At 44.6% G+C, this 20,861-nt stretch overlaps 1 protein-coding gene across 5 annotated transcripts in view; it reads right to left on the bottom strand.

Annotated features, from left to right (window-relative positions):
- Nucleotides 1–1,184: 1,184 nt before the first annotated feature.
- The window catches only part of syt7a (synaptotagmin VIIa), a 59,495-nt gene continuing 39,818 nt past the window's right edge, over nt 1,185–20,861 (bottom strand). For 4 of the 5 annotated variants that reach the window (XM_037451440.2, XM_037451442.2, XM_037451441.2 and 1 more), the window contains 7 exons: nt 19,217–19,348; nt 10,337–10,439; nt 8,617–8,884; nt 7,567–7,736; nt 7,172–7,286; nt 6,454–6,653; nt 1,185–5,682 (listed from right to left, as the gene is read on the bottom strand). In XM_037451440.2, coding sequence (XP_037307337.2) covers nt 5,578–5,682; nt 6,454–6,653; nt 7,172–7,286; nt 7,567–7,736; nt 8,617–8,884; nt 10,337–10,439; nt 19,217–19,348 — 1,093 coding nt within the window. In that variant the 3' untranslated portion in view covers nt 1,185–5,577. The remainder of the gene's footprint in view (nt 5,683–6,453; nt 6,654–7,171; nt 7,287–7,566; nt 7,737–8,616; nt 8,885–10,336; nt 10,440–19,216; nt 19,349–20,861) is intronic. The other variant, XM_037451439.2, reaches the window with a different exon arrangement.

Here is a 20,861-nt window from a genome sequence, read left to right as displayed (position 1 = left end):
TTGGTGGAGTTTGAGATATCATAAAAACATCTCTAAACAGGAGACAAGCATATTATGCGATGAGTTCATGGCAGTGCTTGATCATGAGTCCAACCCCCAAAATGAAAGGCTGAATCACTAGTCCTATGCAGGGTCAGACGAACGGAGTACGTCCTTCCATTTGGAATCTACTCACATACATGCCCACTGCCATGTGTGGCCTCGAGCAGAGCAATGATGACTCCAAATTCAATGAGGAAGGCATCATCAGTGTCCGTACAAGGGCCAATCCTGTCTAACACAATGGCATTACAGCAAATCCCCCAAGCCCATAAGCAGGCAGGGTGAGATGTGATGCCGAGCGACCAGGGCGGGCTGACTCCACAGGGGGGGGAGAACAGTCCTCTCACACAACCGCTGAGGCGCTCAATATTTGTAATAAAAATATAAAGTTGTTTTATGGCATAAATAACACAGGCTACAATTTGTGCCTGTTTCCTGAAAATGTGTAGGGGGGGGGGGGGGGGGGTAAAAGGTATATGGCAGTGTTGCTACAGCGGGCCTGGGATGTTTTGGGTACCACTCCTTCCCTTTGTTGTTTCTCTTGCCCCGACCTCACAGCATCTCCAGCAAAAATACAGCGGACATCAAAAGCCCTTATTCAAGAAGGGCAGGTATAATCAGCTTCAGCATCAACATCACCACTGCTATTCATCAATTTCAGTTTTCATCATCATCAAGTGACAAATCAAAACTCGGTGTACAACAAATGTTAATTTTCACCAAAGATATTTACATGAAGTTTCCAAAAACAGAAAGATTTTCTTATCACATTTTTATAAAGAAATAACACCTAAAACACACACACGTGCACACTGACCAACAGTCAAATGTGAACAGAAAGAAAAAATATATTATTACTTGTTATTGTTTTTCATTTTCATTTTGATACCTTTCGAATAACGCTTACTTAAACCCTGATTGGGAGAAGTCACATTGGCTTTCACCAGATGCTTAAAACAATTGAAAGGGTGAGTTAGGGGAGGCGAGGTCTGTCTGCGCAGGGCGAGGCTCACACACAAACAGACTGGGAAAAGAGACAAAGGTGACCCAGAAGACTTCATGGTCTGACTCAGCTGTAATAATAGGATTCAGCGGAATAAAACAGCTGCTGTCCCTCTTAAATGAGATTACTGCAGCCCCCCCACCTCACTACACACACACACACACCTAAAGTTCACAAAGACATAAGTACAGTGTAGCTTCAATTGGATATTAAACCACAGCAAAGCAGGCACATGTCCAATAAAGGGGGTCACTGACGCTCAGAAAGCCACATCACAGTATAAGAAACGGACTGAGGGTACGACAAGGACAAACAATATCAGGCTCAGGAATACATCTCGCTAATCCCTTGGCACACAGGTGTGACCCCCTTAGCCAATAAAGCTTTTAGTTATTTAAAAAGGTAAACAGAAAAAGGGAAGGCTGCAGGTGACAATGAAACATTTGGGGCGGACACACCCACTACTCCCTTCATAAGTTAGTCTACCTCACGTTGCCAGCTGCTGTGCAGAGCTGGCAGCCTTCTGAGGCTGCACTGCAGTTTGGAGCTAATTGCTAATGTCAAACATGTTTACTGAGGCAATGCTAACACGCTTGTGACGTATTGTTAGAGGCGGCGCCGAAAGTTTCAGGAAATTTCCAGAAGCTTGAAAATAGAATTTACCAAAAAGTCCCGACACCCTACGGATTAACAACCTGAATAAAGAGAAATCTATGAAACTGGGTTAAGTTGGTGGCGCCTGTCCTCTTGATTCCAACCTCAGCAATGAAGCAGTGACTATCCGCAGCACACACCGACCGCCATGCTGTATTCATGAGTTCAGGGGTGTTGAAGGTCGGTCCTGACAGTGTTGTTGCCAACAGAGAGGCCATGTTGAGAGCCGTGAGACGGGTGGCCGTGTGATAAATCTGGGATTTGGGAATCGCTCTCTCCTCTTAACTGTTTGTGCTTTGAGCTCAACATCCATTTTAGTAGTGCAGGTTTTAGACTTCTGCTTACTTTAAGGAAAGTACCACTTTCTGGATATAATGTGGTGAAGCCTAAAACATTGTGTTGCAGAGGAAAAAAACAAACGAATTAAAGACTATACTACTTTCACATTTGAGTAATTTGTTATTTAGATAAAAGCATATTTCTTAACAATGAGCAGTTATTTAATGTAGCTGAATAAACTTATATACTTGTAGAGGGTGTACCTAGCCACTTCTCCCTTTAACCCAAACAATGAATAGGAGAAGTCAACTAATAGGTAATAAAATGGCGTTGCAATAAAATGATATATCTTTAAGTGTAGCGTTTCACTATCCCACTGAGAGCCAAACCTCCCGTTCTTACCCAAATGTCACTAATGATGTGATGACTGTGCCATTTAACCTTTTTAAATTAGAAAATGTTTTTGTCGGGATTGGCTTTTAAGAAGTCTGTTTTCCAAAGCACTCAGTGAGTTTTAAAAGCTTGCAGCCCTGCAGGCTAGCTTGGAGGAGCAGCCACATCACTGTGCCTCATGATGCTAAAAATAAAGCCATATCCTCCCGTTTACAGGGTCATTGATGCCTGAGCTTAGTAAACCCTCTCAGCATACCAATTTATCACTCCTTGAGCTACATAGCATCAGTGAAAAGGAAATGGCGGCGGCGTTGTGTCGACTCGCACATTCAAACCACGTCTGGTTTTCAATCGCCTCATGATTATTTATCTTGTTTCGACTGACAAGCCTTTTATCCCTGTCCATCACCCTCACGCTCATCACCGAGCACGCTCCACAATTTAGTTTTATTCTCTGCAAGTTTTACCTCTGCAAACAGCGGGTTCCCTTTAGGTCCAAGAAAGCAGATATTGCTCCTTTCTGACCACCTAATGGGAGTGTAATGTGCTGTGACAGTGCTGGCAGTGGCTGTCAAAGCAGTGCACCCTGTTCAACGGCTGGCCAATTGTTCTGATGGGTGCTGGACTGGATCGGTGCACCGCGCCAGCCGGCACCGAGCCTTGCACAGCTCACACTGCACAGAACACACACACTGCACGGCCCGGTTTATAGAGAAACCGGATGAGGCCTAACCTGGTGCAGATTGGACTTCAATTGCATAATCTAATTCAAGTGATCAGGTTAGAATCATCATCATAAATGAAAAGGAGCGGAAGAGCAGATAACAGATATCAATTTCAGTATTAGTTTTTATTACAGGGCCAGGTTTAGTGGGAACCACATTAAAAGAGGCAGGGAAGCTTTGACTAAAGAAAACAACCAACGTAGAGATGGTTGAAAGAACGACGCTCATTTAGACTCGAAAACTAAGTCGCTCCACTAAAAGGAAAGAAAGATCCCGAAAAGCTGATAGCTGAATGTAAAAAAACAAGACAAATACTGTAGAGCGTCCACTAAGAAAGATTACATGTCTGTGTGAGCGGCTCTTAACGGCCGACATTATTCATGTTGCTGCTTTGTTGACTGTGTTATTAGTGTTGGAGAAATATGGAGCTGAGCTGAATGTGCCTGACAAGCAGGGCAGCGACCAGTTGGCTCTGTGCTGCTCTCAAGCACTCAGGGAAGAGATAATGTCTAATCTGCTTCTGCAGCATCTAGCAGCGGCGGATCAGACCATCATCTAAAATCACACGTCGCGCCCACGCGCCCGTGATACACGGTTGCCCCTCATCCAGGAAAAAAAACAACACAAACATTACATTGATCGCTCGGCGTGATGAACCCCGGACCCCAACGCAGACTCTTTGTTGAGAGCTGTGACCGCGTGGATCAACACGCTGCGTAAAAAAAGCAGCGTGGTTTAGGCCTCAGCTCACATCGCAGACACCAGGAGTCAGGAAACACACACAGGTACACTGACCAAGAGAAGCCCGAAAGAGGAGGATGAGAGCCCTGCATCCATCCTCTGCGTCCTCCACTTCATCTCCAAACCCTGAAATCACAGAGCAGGCGTCTCCTCTCCCCAACTGCTGCTCACCCTTTCAGATACTCCCCCCTTTCATTTTCCTCCGTACTGTAATCATCATCAAAACTGTCATTATCGTTATTATTGTTATTACATTTTCAAAAAGTGCAGATAGAACTTCCCTGGGCCCTCGTTCAGAAGGCGGGGCAGTAAAGGAGGAGGGGGAAAATGGCAGTAAGAAGAGCAAGAGGAGAAAGAAGAGAGAGAGAAAAGAGAAGATTTCTGCCGAGTTTCAATTGTGTGTCTCCTGTGAACACACACACACACACACACACATAACCAGGCACATATTAGCGCAGCACACACCATACAGTCGATATCGGTGAAAATCCAATCGACTCCTGTCAGCACGAGACTGCAGCACAGGGCAACACGGAGGATTCAAAGCATCAATGGAGAGACAGAAGTGTGCCCGCACAACCGAATGCATGCGCACAAACCTTTGGCTTCTGCTTTCATCTTCGAATTGGAAGAAGATTTGGATCTGACTTCCGGGGACGCCGTGAAAAATGACATCATATCATCGGAGAGGGGGTGGGAAGGGGGCTTGGGGGGGTCTTTTGTTTTTGTCATCTTCTTTTTTCTCTCTCCATGTCAGGGCTTTTTTTCTGGAAAAATCAGGAGTGATCCATTTCATCAGTTTATTGGGTTCCAGCTGTCCAAGTTTCGGAAAGTTTTTTTTTTTTTTAATCTCTATTTTTGTTGGAGCTACAGCACAGCACCCACAGCACAAGACAACAAGGGTGTGTGTGTGTGGGGGGGGGTCCATAAAGGGGTTGGGTACATTTATATTGTGCCAGAGGAATAGAGAGCGAGAACATTAAGGGGTTATAAATAAAAGCATAGAGAGGAAAAGAGAGTTTCCATCTAGGGTTCAGCTGATTACATCACAAACGGAGTATTGATTGCTGTCCACAACTTCAGCTGAACATGAGTCAAAGGGGGGTGCGGGGGGGGGGGGGCTGAAAAAGGGAGAGGATATAGTGCACACTGGAGACAGATGACAAGGAGACAAATGAAGAGACAGGCTTTGGATACAATACTGTATATTTGGCATATGTATGGGGGGGGTTCTGCCAATCTATTTACCTCTTATATTGATATATATATATATATGTACATATTGTACATAATCTATAGTATTGAGTACCTGGAATAGTCATACAATTATATGAGAATAGATTGTGACTTCTCTGTGATTCCACGGGACCGGCACCTTAGACGGGGGGAGGAGCTGCAGAGCAGTTTGGGATCGAAAGGTCGATCAAGAAACTGAATATGGGGACGCCACAGGCAAAGTGCAGACAGACATACAGACAGTCAGAAACAGGGGAACTATTGGCACAGTGTGAGAGACAGAAAACTAAGGCCGTATGAAGAAGAGGGGACGCAAGAAGTGAGAAGGGTCGGAGAGAGGAGAAAAAAAACAAATAGCTTAAAGGTTTAATAGAGCAGATGGCTAATTGTACCCGTGTTTCGCAGCCTGGCAGCAAGTCAGTCTTGTGCATAAGGACGGGAGTGGAAGGAGGAGACGGGGGGGGCGGGGAAGGGCCCGCGGAGGGAGCCGGGATGGCGGTGCGTTCAGGCCTTGAGAGCGTGCCACTGGGCGACGTTAGTGCGCGGCCGAGCGAGCATGTCTTTCCAGTGCTTTACCTCCGCTGGTCCACTCTTCCACGATAGGTAGATCTGAGAGAGGGGCAGAGGGCAACGGATGACGATGTAGTCTGTAAGCCTTTCAGATATAGTATATAACCTTCATTCAGACATGACAGCCTCTTTCTGGAGAGAGCGCCGATGTTTGGGCCGTGTGGAGCATGTCGGTGAGTGCAGCAGCGCCGAAGAGCAGGCGGGTGAGTTGGAAGTTGCAATGACATGAAGGAAGAAAAGCGGTCTCAGGTCTCTCTCACTTATGGATTTTAAAATACATTTTGCTCTCGAGGCCTTAATCAATGATGAAGCCTATTTCTGCCATGCTGTAACTCCCCGGGGTTTTCGCTGGTTGCCTGGAAACTGCCGGAGCCAGAAGCAGAGCCCGGCTAGCTGTCTCCTCCTGCCCTCAGTCTACATGCTGCTAACCCTCTGCTAACTGGAGCTTCACGTCCAGTTCCCTGAACGTGAGCGAGAAATCTATCTACGTCTCACTGCTAGTAGATACATTTCCTAAAAACGTGATCAACATAGAAAGTTGTCTAATTGACAAATGTTGTCTATTGACAAGTTTGACTCTGAAGCTGATGTTCTGGACTCCAAATTTGATTGGTTTGTTAACCGCAGTTAGAAAATGTGTTTAATTCAGTTAATTATCATTGTATTAATTTTCTTCACTGTGGTTGCAATGTTCACACGGGGAATCCAGTTTTAACTAACTCTCTCTTAAGTCTCCTTACTCAGTTGCGTTTTCAGGTATCAGACTTTTTCCTTTCATGGTTTCTATGTCGCTGCAACACAAAGGGTTACCTTGCCGATGACGTCGTTGCGGCTGAGCCTGTCCTTGTCCATGACGGTGATGATGATGGTGGTCTCCCTCAGCACGTGGGCGGCCACTTCGAAGGGGAAGGACTCGTTGAAAATGGGGTTCAGACAGCGCTTCATTGTCACCGTCTTCTTCTTCTCCACGCGCTTGTCCTTGTGCATCAGCCACACCTTCACGTAGGGATCTGCAAGGCGTCCGCAGAAAACAGCGGGTTTACTTGAGAGCGAGGGGGGAGACGCTCGCAGAAGGTGAATTTGAGAGTCAGGTTAGTAATTACCCTCTTAATTGTTAAAAGTCAGGGAAGCAGATACCGAGTTTGAGCTCAAGGTCAAAGTATCCCCTGAGCTTGGAAACATACAAATGAGGAAGTATTTATGGAAATCGGGTCTGGGATTTGTACTACCAATTCTGGTGCATTATCATCGTCTGTGACACAAGAATACGCTGCTCCTATTACTACAAAAAGCAATACTTTTACAAATCAATGCCACAGAAAGCCGTTCACATTGAGACTGGACACGTCATTTCCCCTCGGAGGCTACAGATGCTCGAGAAAAGGATCCGCCGCTATCTACAGTGCGATCCCAGTTTAGGAGCTGGACGGGAATGTTTGAACACGGAGATGAAGCTTCAGACGTCAGGAGAATGGCTTCGGACGGGTGAGCAAGGGTTAGAGGGGGGGGGGGGGCTAAATAAACATACCTGAGGTGCCCCCAATATCCATGGCTTTGAGATTTCGCGCTTTGATGATGTTCACTGTGATGGTGTTGGCTGTGGGGTTGTAGCAGAGAGACAACAGCAGGTCTCCTCGTCTCCCCTGAGGAACACGCACAAACACAGGCACATGGCGACGTGTGAATTACGCAGTCTAGTATCCGATTTCATCAGGAAAATCTATTTCCAGTTTACTCTCCAGCGCCTCGTGGGATCTTACATCTCTGCTCCTTTGTGCCAGACCCAGACGGTCCAGTGACCAGGCGGACACAGCAGAGTACCTTGGCTCACGTGCTGAGAGCACTGAACACATGGCATTGCACTAATAAACCTGTAATGTTTGACAGAAACCACTGGATTTGGCCACCCCCCCTTTCTCTTACACTGCCATCACTGCAGGGCTTGAGCTCCTTCCAGAAGGTCTTTATCTGGCCCAGTTCCACCTTGTTAAGGGGGATTGACACCTCTCCAATGGGGTCATTCCTGCTGAAGCGGTCGTAGTCCAACACCTGAAGGTATAGAGTGCGCTCTCTCACCTTCTCGTAAGGGAAGCCTAAAACAGAGACGCAATCAGAGGGAAGTTACGGAGGATGAAAAACGTATTTCTTGACAGTAGGTCAGGAAAACCTGCCCTGTGTTAACCGGGAGGAATTTGGCAAAGGACAAAGTAAGTTTAAAAAACTGCAGGAACAGCCTCTCTCTCTCTCTCTCTGGCTGAGTGGGATCATTACACTCACAGAAAATGATCTCATTCATTTCTCAGGCGCACCTTTCAAACATCGTTTTGGCTTCTTCACTCCCAGAACATAATGTTCTTTCTTGGTTAAAACACGACCTTTGTCCTTGGCATTACACTTAAAGAAAGAACGTTACAAACCATGTGAGGCTTCAGGCCACTTGAGTCCATTCTTAGAGCTGAAGATCAATACCACTCTCATATTTAAGCTTTAAATATCTATATATAATATATAAGTAATCCTGCTCAACAGCTTGTGTGGCCGTACTTTTTTACACCTTGATTTTTCTAAAGCTGAAATGAAGAAGAGACATTGGTGAGCTATCGCTGATGCTATGCTAAGCAGCTCTGGCTGGAGCTTCATATTTTGCATACAGAGAAGGGTCATCATCTCATCTAACTCTCAGTAAAAAAGTGAATATGTGTATTTACCTATTTAACTATTTGTACACATCCATATGTATATTTCCAGCCACAGCAAGCCTTCATAATGGCGTGTTCTTATATGAACACAGAAGTACATGACAAAGTTTAAACTCGATTTCACATCAGTTTTCAGTGTTAATACATTAATCCGGGTTTTTTTAGCTTTGAAAATGAAATGTTGTGGTGATATATGTAAGCTGTTCAGCGGCTGAAAATTCTGGAAATGCAAAATAGTAAAAATAAAAACATTAACAAATGCAACAACACGGACCCTCAAACAGGAAGGTTTCGTTCCAGTGGGGGTTGAGGTTCTTCCTCTTGATCTTGGTCTCCAGCTTGTTTTTTTTGTCAGGCAGTAGGTAGATTTTGACGAAGGGATCGGAGGTGCCGGAGAAGTCCTTGGCCGGGAGCTCCTGGCCCCTGAGCAGTTTGACGGTGAGGGTTGTGTTCTGGAAGCTGTAGCCTATGCTGAACTGGATCCGGCCCAGCTTCTCACTGACGGGCCCTTCGCCGTCATCGTCCTCTGACCCTGGGGACAGCTGCAGGGGCCACAAATGCAGTCGAAATAAATCAGAATAAATGCCACATTAGCAGCAGCGAGCACTCGAATGAATGAATAGTTCAGTCCGAGGGCTACACAACTATCTCTGAAACAAGCGCGCGCACACAGACAGTGACACAGAGAGCCTGGGATGGGGGGAGATTTTTGTGCTGCGTTTCTATTAAGGCATCAAGCGGCTGCTCAGAGGTCTGACGTTAAGGAGATTGAGAGAGTTTAATTTCTCTGCTAAAGTTCTTAAAAGGCAGGAGTTGCTCAGATTGAAGATAGAGGCGCTTTAGACCACCCATTCTCCCTTGCAGCCACTTTGACTGCTTTATCACTGCCGTGCACTAAAAGGCCACTATCTGATAGAAGGCAGCGGACAGAGAGTCAGAGAGACGGAGAGCGAGAGACGAGCAGAAAGAGTGGGAGAGAGAGAGAGAGAGAGAGAGAGAGAGAGAGAGAGAGAGAGAGAGAGAGAGAGAGAGAAAGCTTTGCATTGGGGGGCGAGAACTAAAACACAGCTCCAGGTCGTCATTCTGCTCTTAAAGCTCAGCTTCACTTCTTTCCTCCCTGTTACACCACCTTCTGGGGCTCTTCTTTGTTGTTTTCCCTCTCTACAAGAGGACCATTGATTTGGAATGGTGAATTTGAGGACTTCATAAAGGCCATGTCTTACAAATGTGCCCATTAATAAGACCAGCCAGGTCTGGTTCGCAAGCAAAGCTTTCCTCGGAGCATCACCTGGAATTGTTGATTTCAGAGCATTTGGTTGAAGCTAAAAAACAAAGTGGAAAAGACTCACTTACTTTTGTCAATAAGGGATTTAGAACTGTCGGGCAGAGCAAGGGTGAAATATTATAATTTGTGAAACAGTGAGAGTCACCTTGGATGGCTCTTCTTGCTTGATTGCCGCTTCAGGACCTGTGCTTTTTCATCTCATATTATTGCCACCTGCAGCTTTAAAGCCTCTTCTAGCATGAAAGATGATTCAGCAACACTTTTCGTATCTCATCCTCAAGGCTGGTTGACTTCAGAAGGGAATCGTGGTCTCCCGGTCAGTTTATTAATCATAATACAGTTGTGGTTTTGGATGGAGGTCTTTTAAAATCCAGGACAACACCTAAATATTTTGGCCTCTTTTGCTTTAATTCATTTTAATGAAACATGTCCATTGTGACTCTGCCTACATTTCAGTGAATAATGTGTAGCTCAAGCCTCATCTAGTGTATCCCCCCATGCCGTAGAGCACCGTTGTCCTCTAAAATATAATAAATAGACATTAATGACCCAGAATGAGAGAATAAATTGCATTTTCCTCAATAAACAGATTTAGTCCAAAACGTTATTTCCTCCCATTTGATAAGATCTGTACGTTTTGGGACTCAGCAGATAACAATGCGCTTAAGGTATGCTATCATAATGTGTGTGGTGGGATAGCAGTTCTCACCATCACCATGTCCCCAGTGAGGGAGTTGGCCAGGTCAGTGACGGAGGATTTGCCATCGGCATCCGGGGGTTGGCCCTTGGGACTGTTGGCTGGCTTGTTGCCCCTGTAAGCAGAAACACAGGTTGACCCGGGGGGGGGAAGCGGCGAGGACACGTGCTGAGGAGCTAACTCGTCTCCAGAGAGAGAGAATGTCTGAGCACACAGGGAGCCCAACCTCCACCTGTTTGGCGCTTGAAGACCGCCTATCTGAAACGACCAATCGAGTCCAAGTTGGCTTTGGAAAGATGTCCCTTCAAAGTAGATTTTGCTTTATCTAGCTATCATGAGCAAAGCCAAATAAAATATGCCAAGAATTCCAGAGATTAGCGGCAGGCGCTAGAACTGAGGGCATTTGATGGAGTGAGTCGTGTTTGATGAAACTTGGAATCTGAGATGAGTATACATATGTCCGGCGTGGCAAACGTCCATATCTCTAACGAGAACGTTACCTCCATCAAGGAAACAAACACATTTGCAGAGATTTAAAATTGATAGAATCCCCAAGGAGATCGTGATTAATCGTATTTACTCTGCATACATTAACAGGACACACATGTATAATGACATGTATAGCAACATGACGTCACTATAAATACAATAGACAGACATGTATAGCAACATGTAGATCAGACGTTTAACAGGACGGATGTGGAACAGTGTGTGTGCGTGTTTGTGTGTCTGTGTGCGTTAAAGTCTCTCAGTTATTAAGAGTATGCATCATCGACACAAAATATAAATAAACGGACAAAAGAGAGAACAGAGATTTCCCACGGCACAGGTGGTACTTGGGTACAAATGTTAATAGATGTTAAGTTTAGTTCCCTCGCAGGAGGATTGTTGAAAACAGAACGTTAAAGTGGGACAAACATTCTGGGAGAAAAAACTTCTATCTTCATACATCATGAAAACAAGAAGAATCACAAAGTGTAAGGAAAATGAATTAGAAAAACAACACAAATTAAAAGTGAATTATTATTATGAGATTAAAGAAATGAATGAAAATAAATATAGTAAAGAGAGAGAAGTCCTGGCCAATAGAATGTGACACACATCACTCCATAGATGACCGGTCAAGGCGCATGGAGAGGCTGCACACTGAAACACTGTTGGCCAGTAAACAAACAGTAAATACAGAAGAAAAACAACAACAACAACAGCAACAACAGACATACAGAGAAATAGAAAAGAAATGAGCAGTCAAAGAGGATGCGGAAGTTAGAGACACACACACAGAAATCATAACGACTGTGGATAAGATAATAAGGTTCAACAAGGAAAGTAAGAAATAGAAAAGTAAGCTGAAAATTCTGTATTTGAAGAGATAGAAAGTATTAATAGCATGACCAGTGAGGTTACAAAAACCAAACTAAAGATTACAAACACCAGCACATTAGAGAGAAAAACAGAGCTGCAAGAAAAGATAGGGAATGAAGGAAGGAAAGCCTGGAAAGATAAGAGAGGCTTAGTTTCATCAGTCTGATAAATATCAAAGAATATGAGACAAAAATAAAGAGCGATGCACACATAATATCTCCAACAGGAGACACACAGACAGACGTGATAAAGGGAGAAAAAGAGAACACAGTAGAAAAGAAAAAGACAATAAATACAATTGATCACCAGGAAAAGAAGAGAAAGAACAATTGTTCTTCATGGAGAGCTCAAAACAAACAATAGATGAGAATCAGTATGAAAGAGAGAAAAGTCGTAGATATACCATTTCAAAATATAATATCATTGAAAACACAAAAAGGTACAAACAGTAAGAACCAAGGAAAATGCACATTTAGAGTGTCACAAAAGAGGAAATAATGTAATAACTAAATTATAAAAATTACAACTAACCTGATTTTCCACCTTTAAGCAACACTCTAAAAGTGGACCGGGGGGGGGTGACACAAGGGCCAAAGCACAAACTGGCATTGGCTACATGTGCATATAGAACATATGCAAGTAGTTGTCACTCAGGGAGTGAGGGCAATGCCTCGGACGGGCAGGAGACAAGGAGCCCACAGAAAGTCTGTCTGTCCGGCCAGCAATCACTAAAAGAATGTACTTTGTTTTTGTTGGGGCTTTCTAAACTGTAAATTGGAATGAGAATTGATGTTGAATGTAATAATGTGTACATTTTTGCTGAAGACAAGGACAGAACCGGGGGGGGGGGGGGGGGGGGGGATATATTCGGACAAATAGAAAAGGCAAGCAAACAGGACGAGCACAACGGACAATCACTTCAGCCAGCAAAGGAACCAGAGCGAGACGGTGGGGGGGGAGGAGGGATGTTAACCATTGCGAGAAGGAAATGGGATATTCATCAGTTAGCGTTAGTCTTATTAGTTGCCAAGGGAGGTAATTGCATTTTCACGAGACTATTTTATCTTTTGCGGAAATCTCAAAACTGCAGGCAACGAGTTTGAAAAGGCGAGCAAAAGGCCGGTAAGAAGCTAAACCGAGATCCAAGGCTCAAAAGAGCACTAAATCACAAAGAGAGTCTGTGGGTTTGAAGTAAAGCAAGGCACCTCCCTCCTCCTCCACCCTGCAACTATCGATGGGGGAGTGAACGTCTTCCATTATTCATTCTCTTTCATGCTTCATTCAGGGGGCTTCAGTGCATTCTCAGGTAAGAGCTGGTGCATCCAGGGGAATGGCCTTTCTACCAGCCCTGCTCTACAGCGCCTGAGCTGGACCTCCTCAGCGGATTTGCTGCAGAATAATTTACTTCCTCCGGAGCAAACAGTATGTCATCAATTGGATGACGATTGTTTTCAGTTTATTTAATTTCTAAAAAAGCAAAATTAATAGTGGCAGATGGTAAAATTACAACTGCTACATCTTGGCGCCAATGCTTATTCTGCCTCCTCCTCCTCGGGGATGATAATGGAAATTGACGCTTTAGAGCCTGCAGTTGTCTACAGTATCCAGTGGGAGGCAGAGTGGATTCGAGTTTATATCAGATTCTCCCACAGCTAAGGCATAGAAATTGGGCTGTTGGCATAGCAACGGCTCTAGAAACAGAGACCATACATTTGAGGGGTTTGGGATGTGCGTGACAATAGGTAGTTGGGAGTGGACGGAGGCGAGGGGTGTGTTTGAAGGGGTGCAGCAAACAGGCAAACACAGGGAGGACATAGAAGATTAGGTATAGGATATATGACAGGTACGGGTGAGAACCTCGCAGACAAACACATGAGCAGACATATGGAGGCAGGCGGGGCAACTTTGGGTTTCACCCTCCTGTGATACTATCCTGTTTTGTTACCTGACCGAGGGCCAGCAGCTCGAAGAGAGGGGGAGGAGGCAAAAAGACTCCACTTCTAGGCTGGAGAGAGACGCGAGAAAGAAAGCCCAACCCTTTTTTTCCCCCCCACCCATCTGCAAACATGTCACAGTCAAACAAACACGGCTCGCCTGAGACCATGGAGTGATGTATTTTTCAAAGCCCATGTGCTCAATTTCACAGTTGCCCACAAAGATCTATCGCTGTTCAGAGGCCAACGCACGCTTTCCAGGATCATGCACAGTCAAAACCACAGCAGTGAAGCATGGCGCTGCTTACGTAACTCGCCATCCTCACGAAACACATGAACATCCACTGTGGAGTCATTCCTGCTGCTTCGCTTGTCAGCCTGCAACCGAAGATTCTGCTGCCATATATAAATATGGATGTGTTCACTGTTACCTAATTACTTCCTGCATGTTTGAGCTGTAAATGAGTCAAAAATAGCATCATTTCCTGAAATCCCCATTTAGGAAGAAGCGACACCTTCTGGCCTCCCGTGTCTTCGCTTCTTTAAAATGGAAATTTAAAACCCCGAGACAATTCAGCGGGTGCTAAAAGTTGATCTGCTTCAGCAGGTATTTTCCTTTTATTAGAGGCTGTGTTTTAAATGTGCTACTCCTTAACTCTAGTGGCTGGCGATTGCCCTTTTAACTGGTATGTCTACGCACGATTACCTGATGTGTGCTCCATCTGTAAATGTTTTGCTCCACCTCCCGTCATGGCGTCCCAATACTGTCTGCAATTAAGCATTCATGATGTCTCCAAGCGTAACAACTAACCTCTCATTCTTGGGAATTTCAGTAACATGAATGTTTTTTCAAAGTCTCAAGTGTCCGCTAAATGTTTTGCATCCTGATTGGATTCAAAGATTGCCTCTGAGTTGGAGGCTGCTGCAAGTGTGCCCCCCTTTGTTCTGAGGCAGGACACTAAAGTCCAAGGTTAATGCTTCAAATAGCCATCCCTCTATCTGATCTGTATGGATGAGATTAGCATCTGTACCAGCATGAATACCTGCTGCCTTCAGCCTTGCGTAACGCGTGGATGTGCACAGTGCAATAAAGTACTCTCTCATCGGGAAGATGGATTTAAACCCTGTAAAAATATTCCCCTCACCGTCGTAGGATGGATGGATGGATGTGCGACTGCACTAACCGACTCTTAGTGACTTCTTTTCTTTTGCCTCGGTGCTCTCTACCAACCCCCCACTATTCGCACGTGACTGAATGCATCTGAACATTCCCCCCGTGTTGTTTAGATGAGCGCGGTGGCCACAGGGAGCCGAAGCCTCAGGGACGCAGAGCCCCTCGGAGCCTTGGCTGATTAGCCAGGCCCCGTAAAGCCCCTGTCACAGGAGGAGCAGACTAGCAGAGCATGGCTTAATCGATTTACATGTTTATGTACAAACAGATTGTATTATCTGCAAGCATTGGAAAAGCAAGGCCCCGAATTACCACCGTAATAATATGTTCCTTGTACATGTGTGGGACCTCAGAACGACCTGCGCTTTTGTTAGCCTACACACATCCTCCACCACAAAAAAAGACTACACTCCTCCTAGTCAGACTAATGCAATCATGACGTAACATAAACATGCATTTGTATTAAATTAGGGTAAAGGTCATGACCACCATTAACCACGCTTGCCTCTCCTTTTCACGTCAATGTAAGGAATATACTTTAACCGTGAAGTAGAAAAGCAATATTAAATCGCCCCTCTCGGCATTTAACCGCGGCTAAAAGTGCATCCCTGAGTGCAGCACATCTTTGCATCTATATTTATCCATATCTGCAAGATCCATTCTAAAGCAAGAAAAAAAAAACACTGACTGACACAAAATTATGTAACGTGAACGGATGAATAATTGAAATACCTCAGGCAAGTGGATTGAATGTTAAAGTCACGTGAGGATGTATCCCGCCTCCCCTGTCCTAAACCTCCATCCTCATTGGGCCATTCAGTGGCGGCTCAGAAGGGGATCTACATGTATGGCTTCCAGGCATTGTGGGCTCCCTTCACAGCAACACTGGAGAAGAACCTACAGCCCACACTATGTCCGCTGAATCGCAACAGCAGCTATTTAGTAAAGAACAATTAGTCAATACTGACGCTTGAAAACCTTGATTAAGCGGATCCACACACTACGGATGCCTACAAACATCTCAGCATGTGTGGAAACAGAATCTGAGCAACACACCATCCTTGAAGAGTCCTTCTGCTCTTTCAGCGTGCAACCTTCACTGCCTCTCTCTCTCTCTCTCTCTCTCTCTCTCTCTCTCGCTCCCCTGAAACTGTGTCACCTTGCTTTTAAAGTCTCGGTCACCGGCAACATTGCTGGTGCAGTTCAAGCTGTCAGTCAGCTCCTGCATCACTCAATAAAAATAAAAAAATAGCTATGCAGAACACTTATCCAGCGATCACACACAAGGTCAATGCAGGTACATAATGAATATTGCGCAATTTGGCTACGCAACAATGAAGCGTTAATAAACGACTGAACGACTAAAGGAAACGCCCTTCTTTTGTCATTTGTGGCTTCAGTAGTTTACATACATGGTGTTTTCATTAATACGATTATTTAGCTGACTGTAGTGAGCACTCAGATCTTTAACCTGAGCAACGATACAACGTCAGAAAACTCCAAACTTCATCTCATTTTATAGATATTATGAAAATCATCATTAAGTACCATGGTATTATAGAAGCAATCATTTTGAAGAAATATCTCATGCAGCATTATACTGTTGTAGCTGCTCAAGGAATAGTTTTAATTACTTTGTTCCAGTTGTTAAAAACCTAATGGTCAGGCCTCTATACAAATGGGAAACATCCAATAAAACGTGTAACTAGGCATTATATTTTATGTACAAATCCATACTTTGTAATGTCAAATCAACGTCTACATGTATTAACGAAAGCTGTTAAATATTTCCAGCCGCGGTTGTTGTTCCACCAATGTGGGGCACCTTATATCGCTTGTGCAGAGCAGCCCTTTGATATTCAGTGGAGACATTTCCCTTTTATGTTGCATTGATAATGATGACGTTGGAGAGCCACATAAACTATTCACAGTAACTTCAGAGGTTTCATGTTTGACTGACATAATTAGGTCAGATGATCTATTTAGATGAATGGAGTGATGCAAGTATTGCGGTGAGAGATGAGCACATTTGATGTTTGATGGGAATGCACACACCTGGTGATACAAGGGCTGGGAAAACGAATGGAAGCGCCGCTTTGTGAGCCCCGTTTAAAATGAGCGATATGCCACCAGCATGATTGATTAAATCGTGGTCAGACATCAGTGAAGTCAGCACTAACACCACGGGGAACGACACACTCCCAGCAAGCTTACACCTTGCATTTCCAGCATATACCGTAGGCTTTTAACATTCAAGCCTCTAAATTTAGAATCCAATTAAAGGGTGGCTAAATCATTTGTTATACATTTGAATTTCTAATCAATCATGAAACAACAAAACAATGGGTGTCTCAAGTGGAATTAGTTTACAGCTCCGGAGAGGGCCACACAGGAGCTCGACAAAGGGCCGAGACATTTGGAGCTTTCATAACATTCAAATCTTTTTACTTCCTAGTTCTCCACTGTTCGCAGACTGTAAGCTGCCAGTGATTCTGTTTGGACTGAACAAAATGAAATGAACCTCAGGTTAATCTAGAAAACACCACAAGGCAGTCAATCCCCGTTAAATCGTGGCGAGTGGCGTGGCCACGGCCCGCGGTTCCTGCTCGCTATTTCGTCCATTAGTGGATTCCACAACCCGGTCCCCGGCTGAACGCACAAATCTCAAGAGATTGCCGGATTTAATGTGCAAAGAACATCACATAGGAAGTTCTCCTCCCTTCGTATATATCTAGGGCTTTCACACTAGATCCTGAACAATGGAGACGTTTACGCTAACCACAAAAGAGGCATTGTCACCGTGGCCGCATTGTGACTCGTGCTTGTTTGCGTCTCCATAGTGCGCGCAGTGTTTGCAAGGAAAAGGCCACGCGACGCTTCGGGGTGAGAGACTAAAATGAAGCAGATACAACCCAGGGCCGAATTTCTCTCGGTTGTTGTTGATGTAGTACAGCGTCAAAGACTAACCTTTTATGTTAAATGAAGGTGCTCATTAGTTCCGGGAGAACAATCGCTACAGACGCAGGAGATCCTACAGATGTCTCCAGTTGCACGGTCCACATGTGCAGCTCCGTATTGCAGCTGTGCAGTCTAGATAGCACAACAGTTACCATCTGTATTATAACAGAGCCCTAGTTGTCAAATTGATGAAACAATTGTGAATGAGGAATAATTGGTGTGACGAGTAAATCGAAATTGTTCACCCTCCCCTGTCATCTTTTTTTAAGGTGTGTGTCATATTATGTATCTTCAAATTGTCTCCCATTTGTCACAGGATCAAAGTGAGGTTACAACGACGTAATTAGACCGCTGTGGAAATCGAGTGTTTCGCCCTCCGCCTCGGGCTGGACCAAAACGCAGGATTTCACTCCGACTCTGAGGCGTTGCACACGCTGCTGCAAATGATCAAACCTACCATCCACGGCTAAAAGGAGAATAACACAATTGTGTTTTCGGCAGGTTTGATTCACACGACGCGGCCACCGTACTAATTTGTCAGGCTTAAACTGTCGCCGAAAAAACTGGACCAATTCCTGAACAGATGCTAAACTAATTATTTTTGGAGGTAGTGAGATGCTAGTGAGAGTGGTGCACCCTTAAAGATGAGTGGACATATTTTGGCTTCTTGTGTGTAAGGTAGCTGGCAAGGAAACGGTTTATTTATAGCAGCGTGTTTACGTAAGTGACGAACATGTTGTGGAATAATGAGGAGGCTCTCCGGGCCCTCGGTGGAGCTACAGAGACGGGACTCTCAGAGCAGCAGAGGGTGATTGAAGGGAGCTAATGAGCAGGAGGGAAAAAGGAAAAAACAGGTGTAGAAAGGATTTTAAAAAAGCATGGAAATACAAAGGAAATACAACAATTACCAGAGGGGGGGGGGGTCTTTGTGAGGGAAGAGTGGGAAGACAAACGAATGGAGATGAAGTGCTGGAGGAGAATGTCATTGCGATGGGGGAGATGATTACGATGGTCTGGAATGCAAGACCATTGGCATGAGAAAACATTGGTTTTATGTGAATCGCTGAGATTTGACTTCTAAAAGAAGAAAAAAAGGACTTGAGCACCAGTGAGAGACTCACTGCTGTGATTTATGAGCTCATTGCTGCTTTGCAGCTAACATCCAGATTGCTTTTCTCGTCTCAGCATTTCAGGCAGTTTTTCTACATTTGGTTTCATAGTCAGCCCTCGCTTTTATTTCTGCAACCGAGTGTTGAGCTCTTGGGCTTTTTCAGGTGCAGGTCTGTGGCACAATGCACGTAAGTGTGGTGACTCACCGAAAACACTCCAAAAAACAAAACTACTCTCCTCTGCCTAGAACACTAGATCTATTTGATCTTTGGTATCATAAACCTGCAGCATGCTTTCATTTGCGACCCACCATTAAGTAACACACAAAGAGCACTCTCGTACGTTAACTGGTACCTCTTCTCAGGAGGCGGCTCCTGATTGGCTGGTGGTGATGCCTGCGCTGTTTCCTGCAGGTCAGGGATATTGGCAAAGTCATCTTGCTCGGCCACACCAATGGCCAGAGCCAGGACCACCAGCTTCCCCTCACTGGCCCGCCATAAAATAAATACCATAAGAGAGATAGAAACAGCGGAAGAACGGGAGGCCAGAAAAGAGAATGGATGCAAAAGGGGAGGGAAATCGGACGTAAAGAAGGCGTGGTGCAGGGGGAGAGAAGAGAAGAAAGGTCCTTTTAAGTAACAGCAAGTACAGAAACCAGAGAGGCGGCGGGACAACAAGATCATTTGAGTCATTAAACACGAGGAAGCAGTCTCAGAAGAAATGGTCACTAAGTGAAGAAATGCTTCATCCCGGCAGTAAGCACTTTGTCCAGGGAAGGATATTCAAAGGAAACCTCAAACCGAAAGGCCAAACGAATAATAAGGTAATGACTTTAATGAAGTGGTGCTGACAACAACAGTTGCAGGCTGTGATCACATGTGCAGGCAACAAATAAACGAAGGGAGCTGAAGGTGATTAGTTAATGATTGTTAATGAATGTGATATTCAGCAACTTGCACATCCGCTTCCACGCGTGTAAAAGGGTATGTACGAAGTGTATGCGCGCACACACACACACACACACACATTGATTGATTTATTTAGTTATTTAACCTGCCTTTCGCTTTCCCTCCAGACTCACCTTTCCCATCGAACATGAATGTCGTCTTTCTCAAGAGTTAAGATTTAATCAAGCCTCATTAAGAAGATCTGGACTAATTGTTTCTATTTGAGTGACACAGTGTCGCTCGGTGTATGTCACCGTTTTCTGGGTCACTGCTCTCTCACTCGCCGTGTTGCTCTCTTCTCATTTCATCTTCTCTATTATGCCACCCTGGCTCTTCGAATCCTCTTTCCCCTCATCCCCTCTTCGCCATCCTCGCCTCTTAATTCTCCTCCTCCTTCCTACTTCCTGTCACCCATAACCACTTTTCTATAGCTTGAGCCTCTGACTGCCTTACAATAGCTCTGCTACAAAAATACGGTGCGGTGTGGAAAAATATCACTATTTCATCTTTCTTACAGGCTGTCAAAAGCTTTTCTTCCGGCCTTGTTTAATCATTTCCCTGTGATCCGCCTGGAACAGTGATTCCCAGGCTTTGTGTAGCACAGCAAAAAGAAACACACACAATCATTTCAGCTTAACTTCAGGACCCCTTCACTGACTCCGTGTTTCCTTTAAAAAGGGATCCATCTCATCCATCTCCAACGTTTATCCGTTACCGTCTGTCTGCAATCTGAACCTTAGGTCTTATAGCTACCTATGTCAATGTCATGTATCCCTTAATATTATCATTAACTACCTAACCCTTAATCCATTGCTTTTAGCTAATGACCTTTATCCACTACTTTAAGCATATTGTTTACACTGGCTATTCAATTGCTTTGTAGTTTTTCACAATTGGTTTTATTACATTATTTCCTAAACTTATGGTTCCATATAACCTGGCCAGTGTAAGGCCAAAGTGCCTCCAAGTAGTTTGATCGTTGTTGTCTATAAAGGCCAATCGGGTGACACAAAAATGCATTTATCTGCCACAAATAAATAAAAAGCTGTTCT

The sequence above is a fragment of the Pungitius pungitius genome, chromosome 6 (assembly GCF_949316345.1).
Source record: "Pungitius pungitius chromosome 6, fPunPun2.1, whole genome shotgun sequence".
Lineage (NCBI taxonomy): Eukaryota > Metazoa > Chordata > Actinopteri > Perciformes > Gasterosteidae > Pungitius > Pungitius pungitius.
Note: the sequence above shows the minus strand (reverse complement) of the source record. Positions and strands in the feature narration are given on the sequence as shown.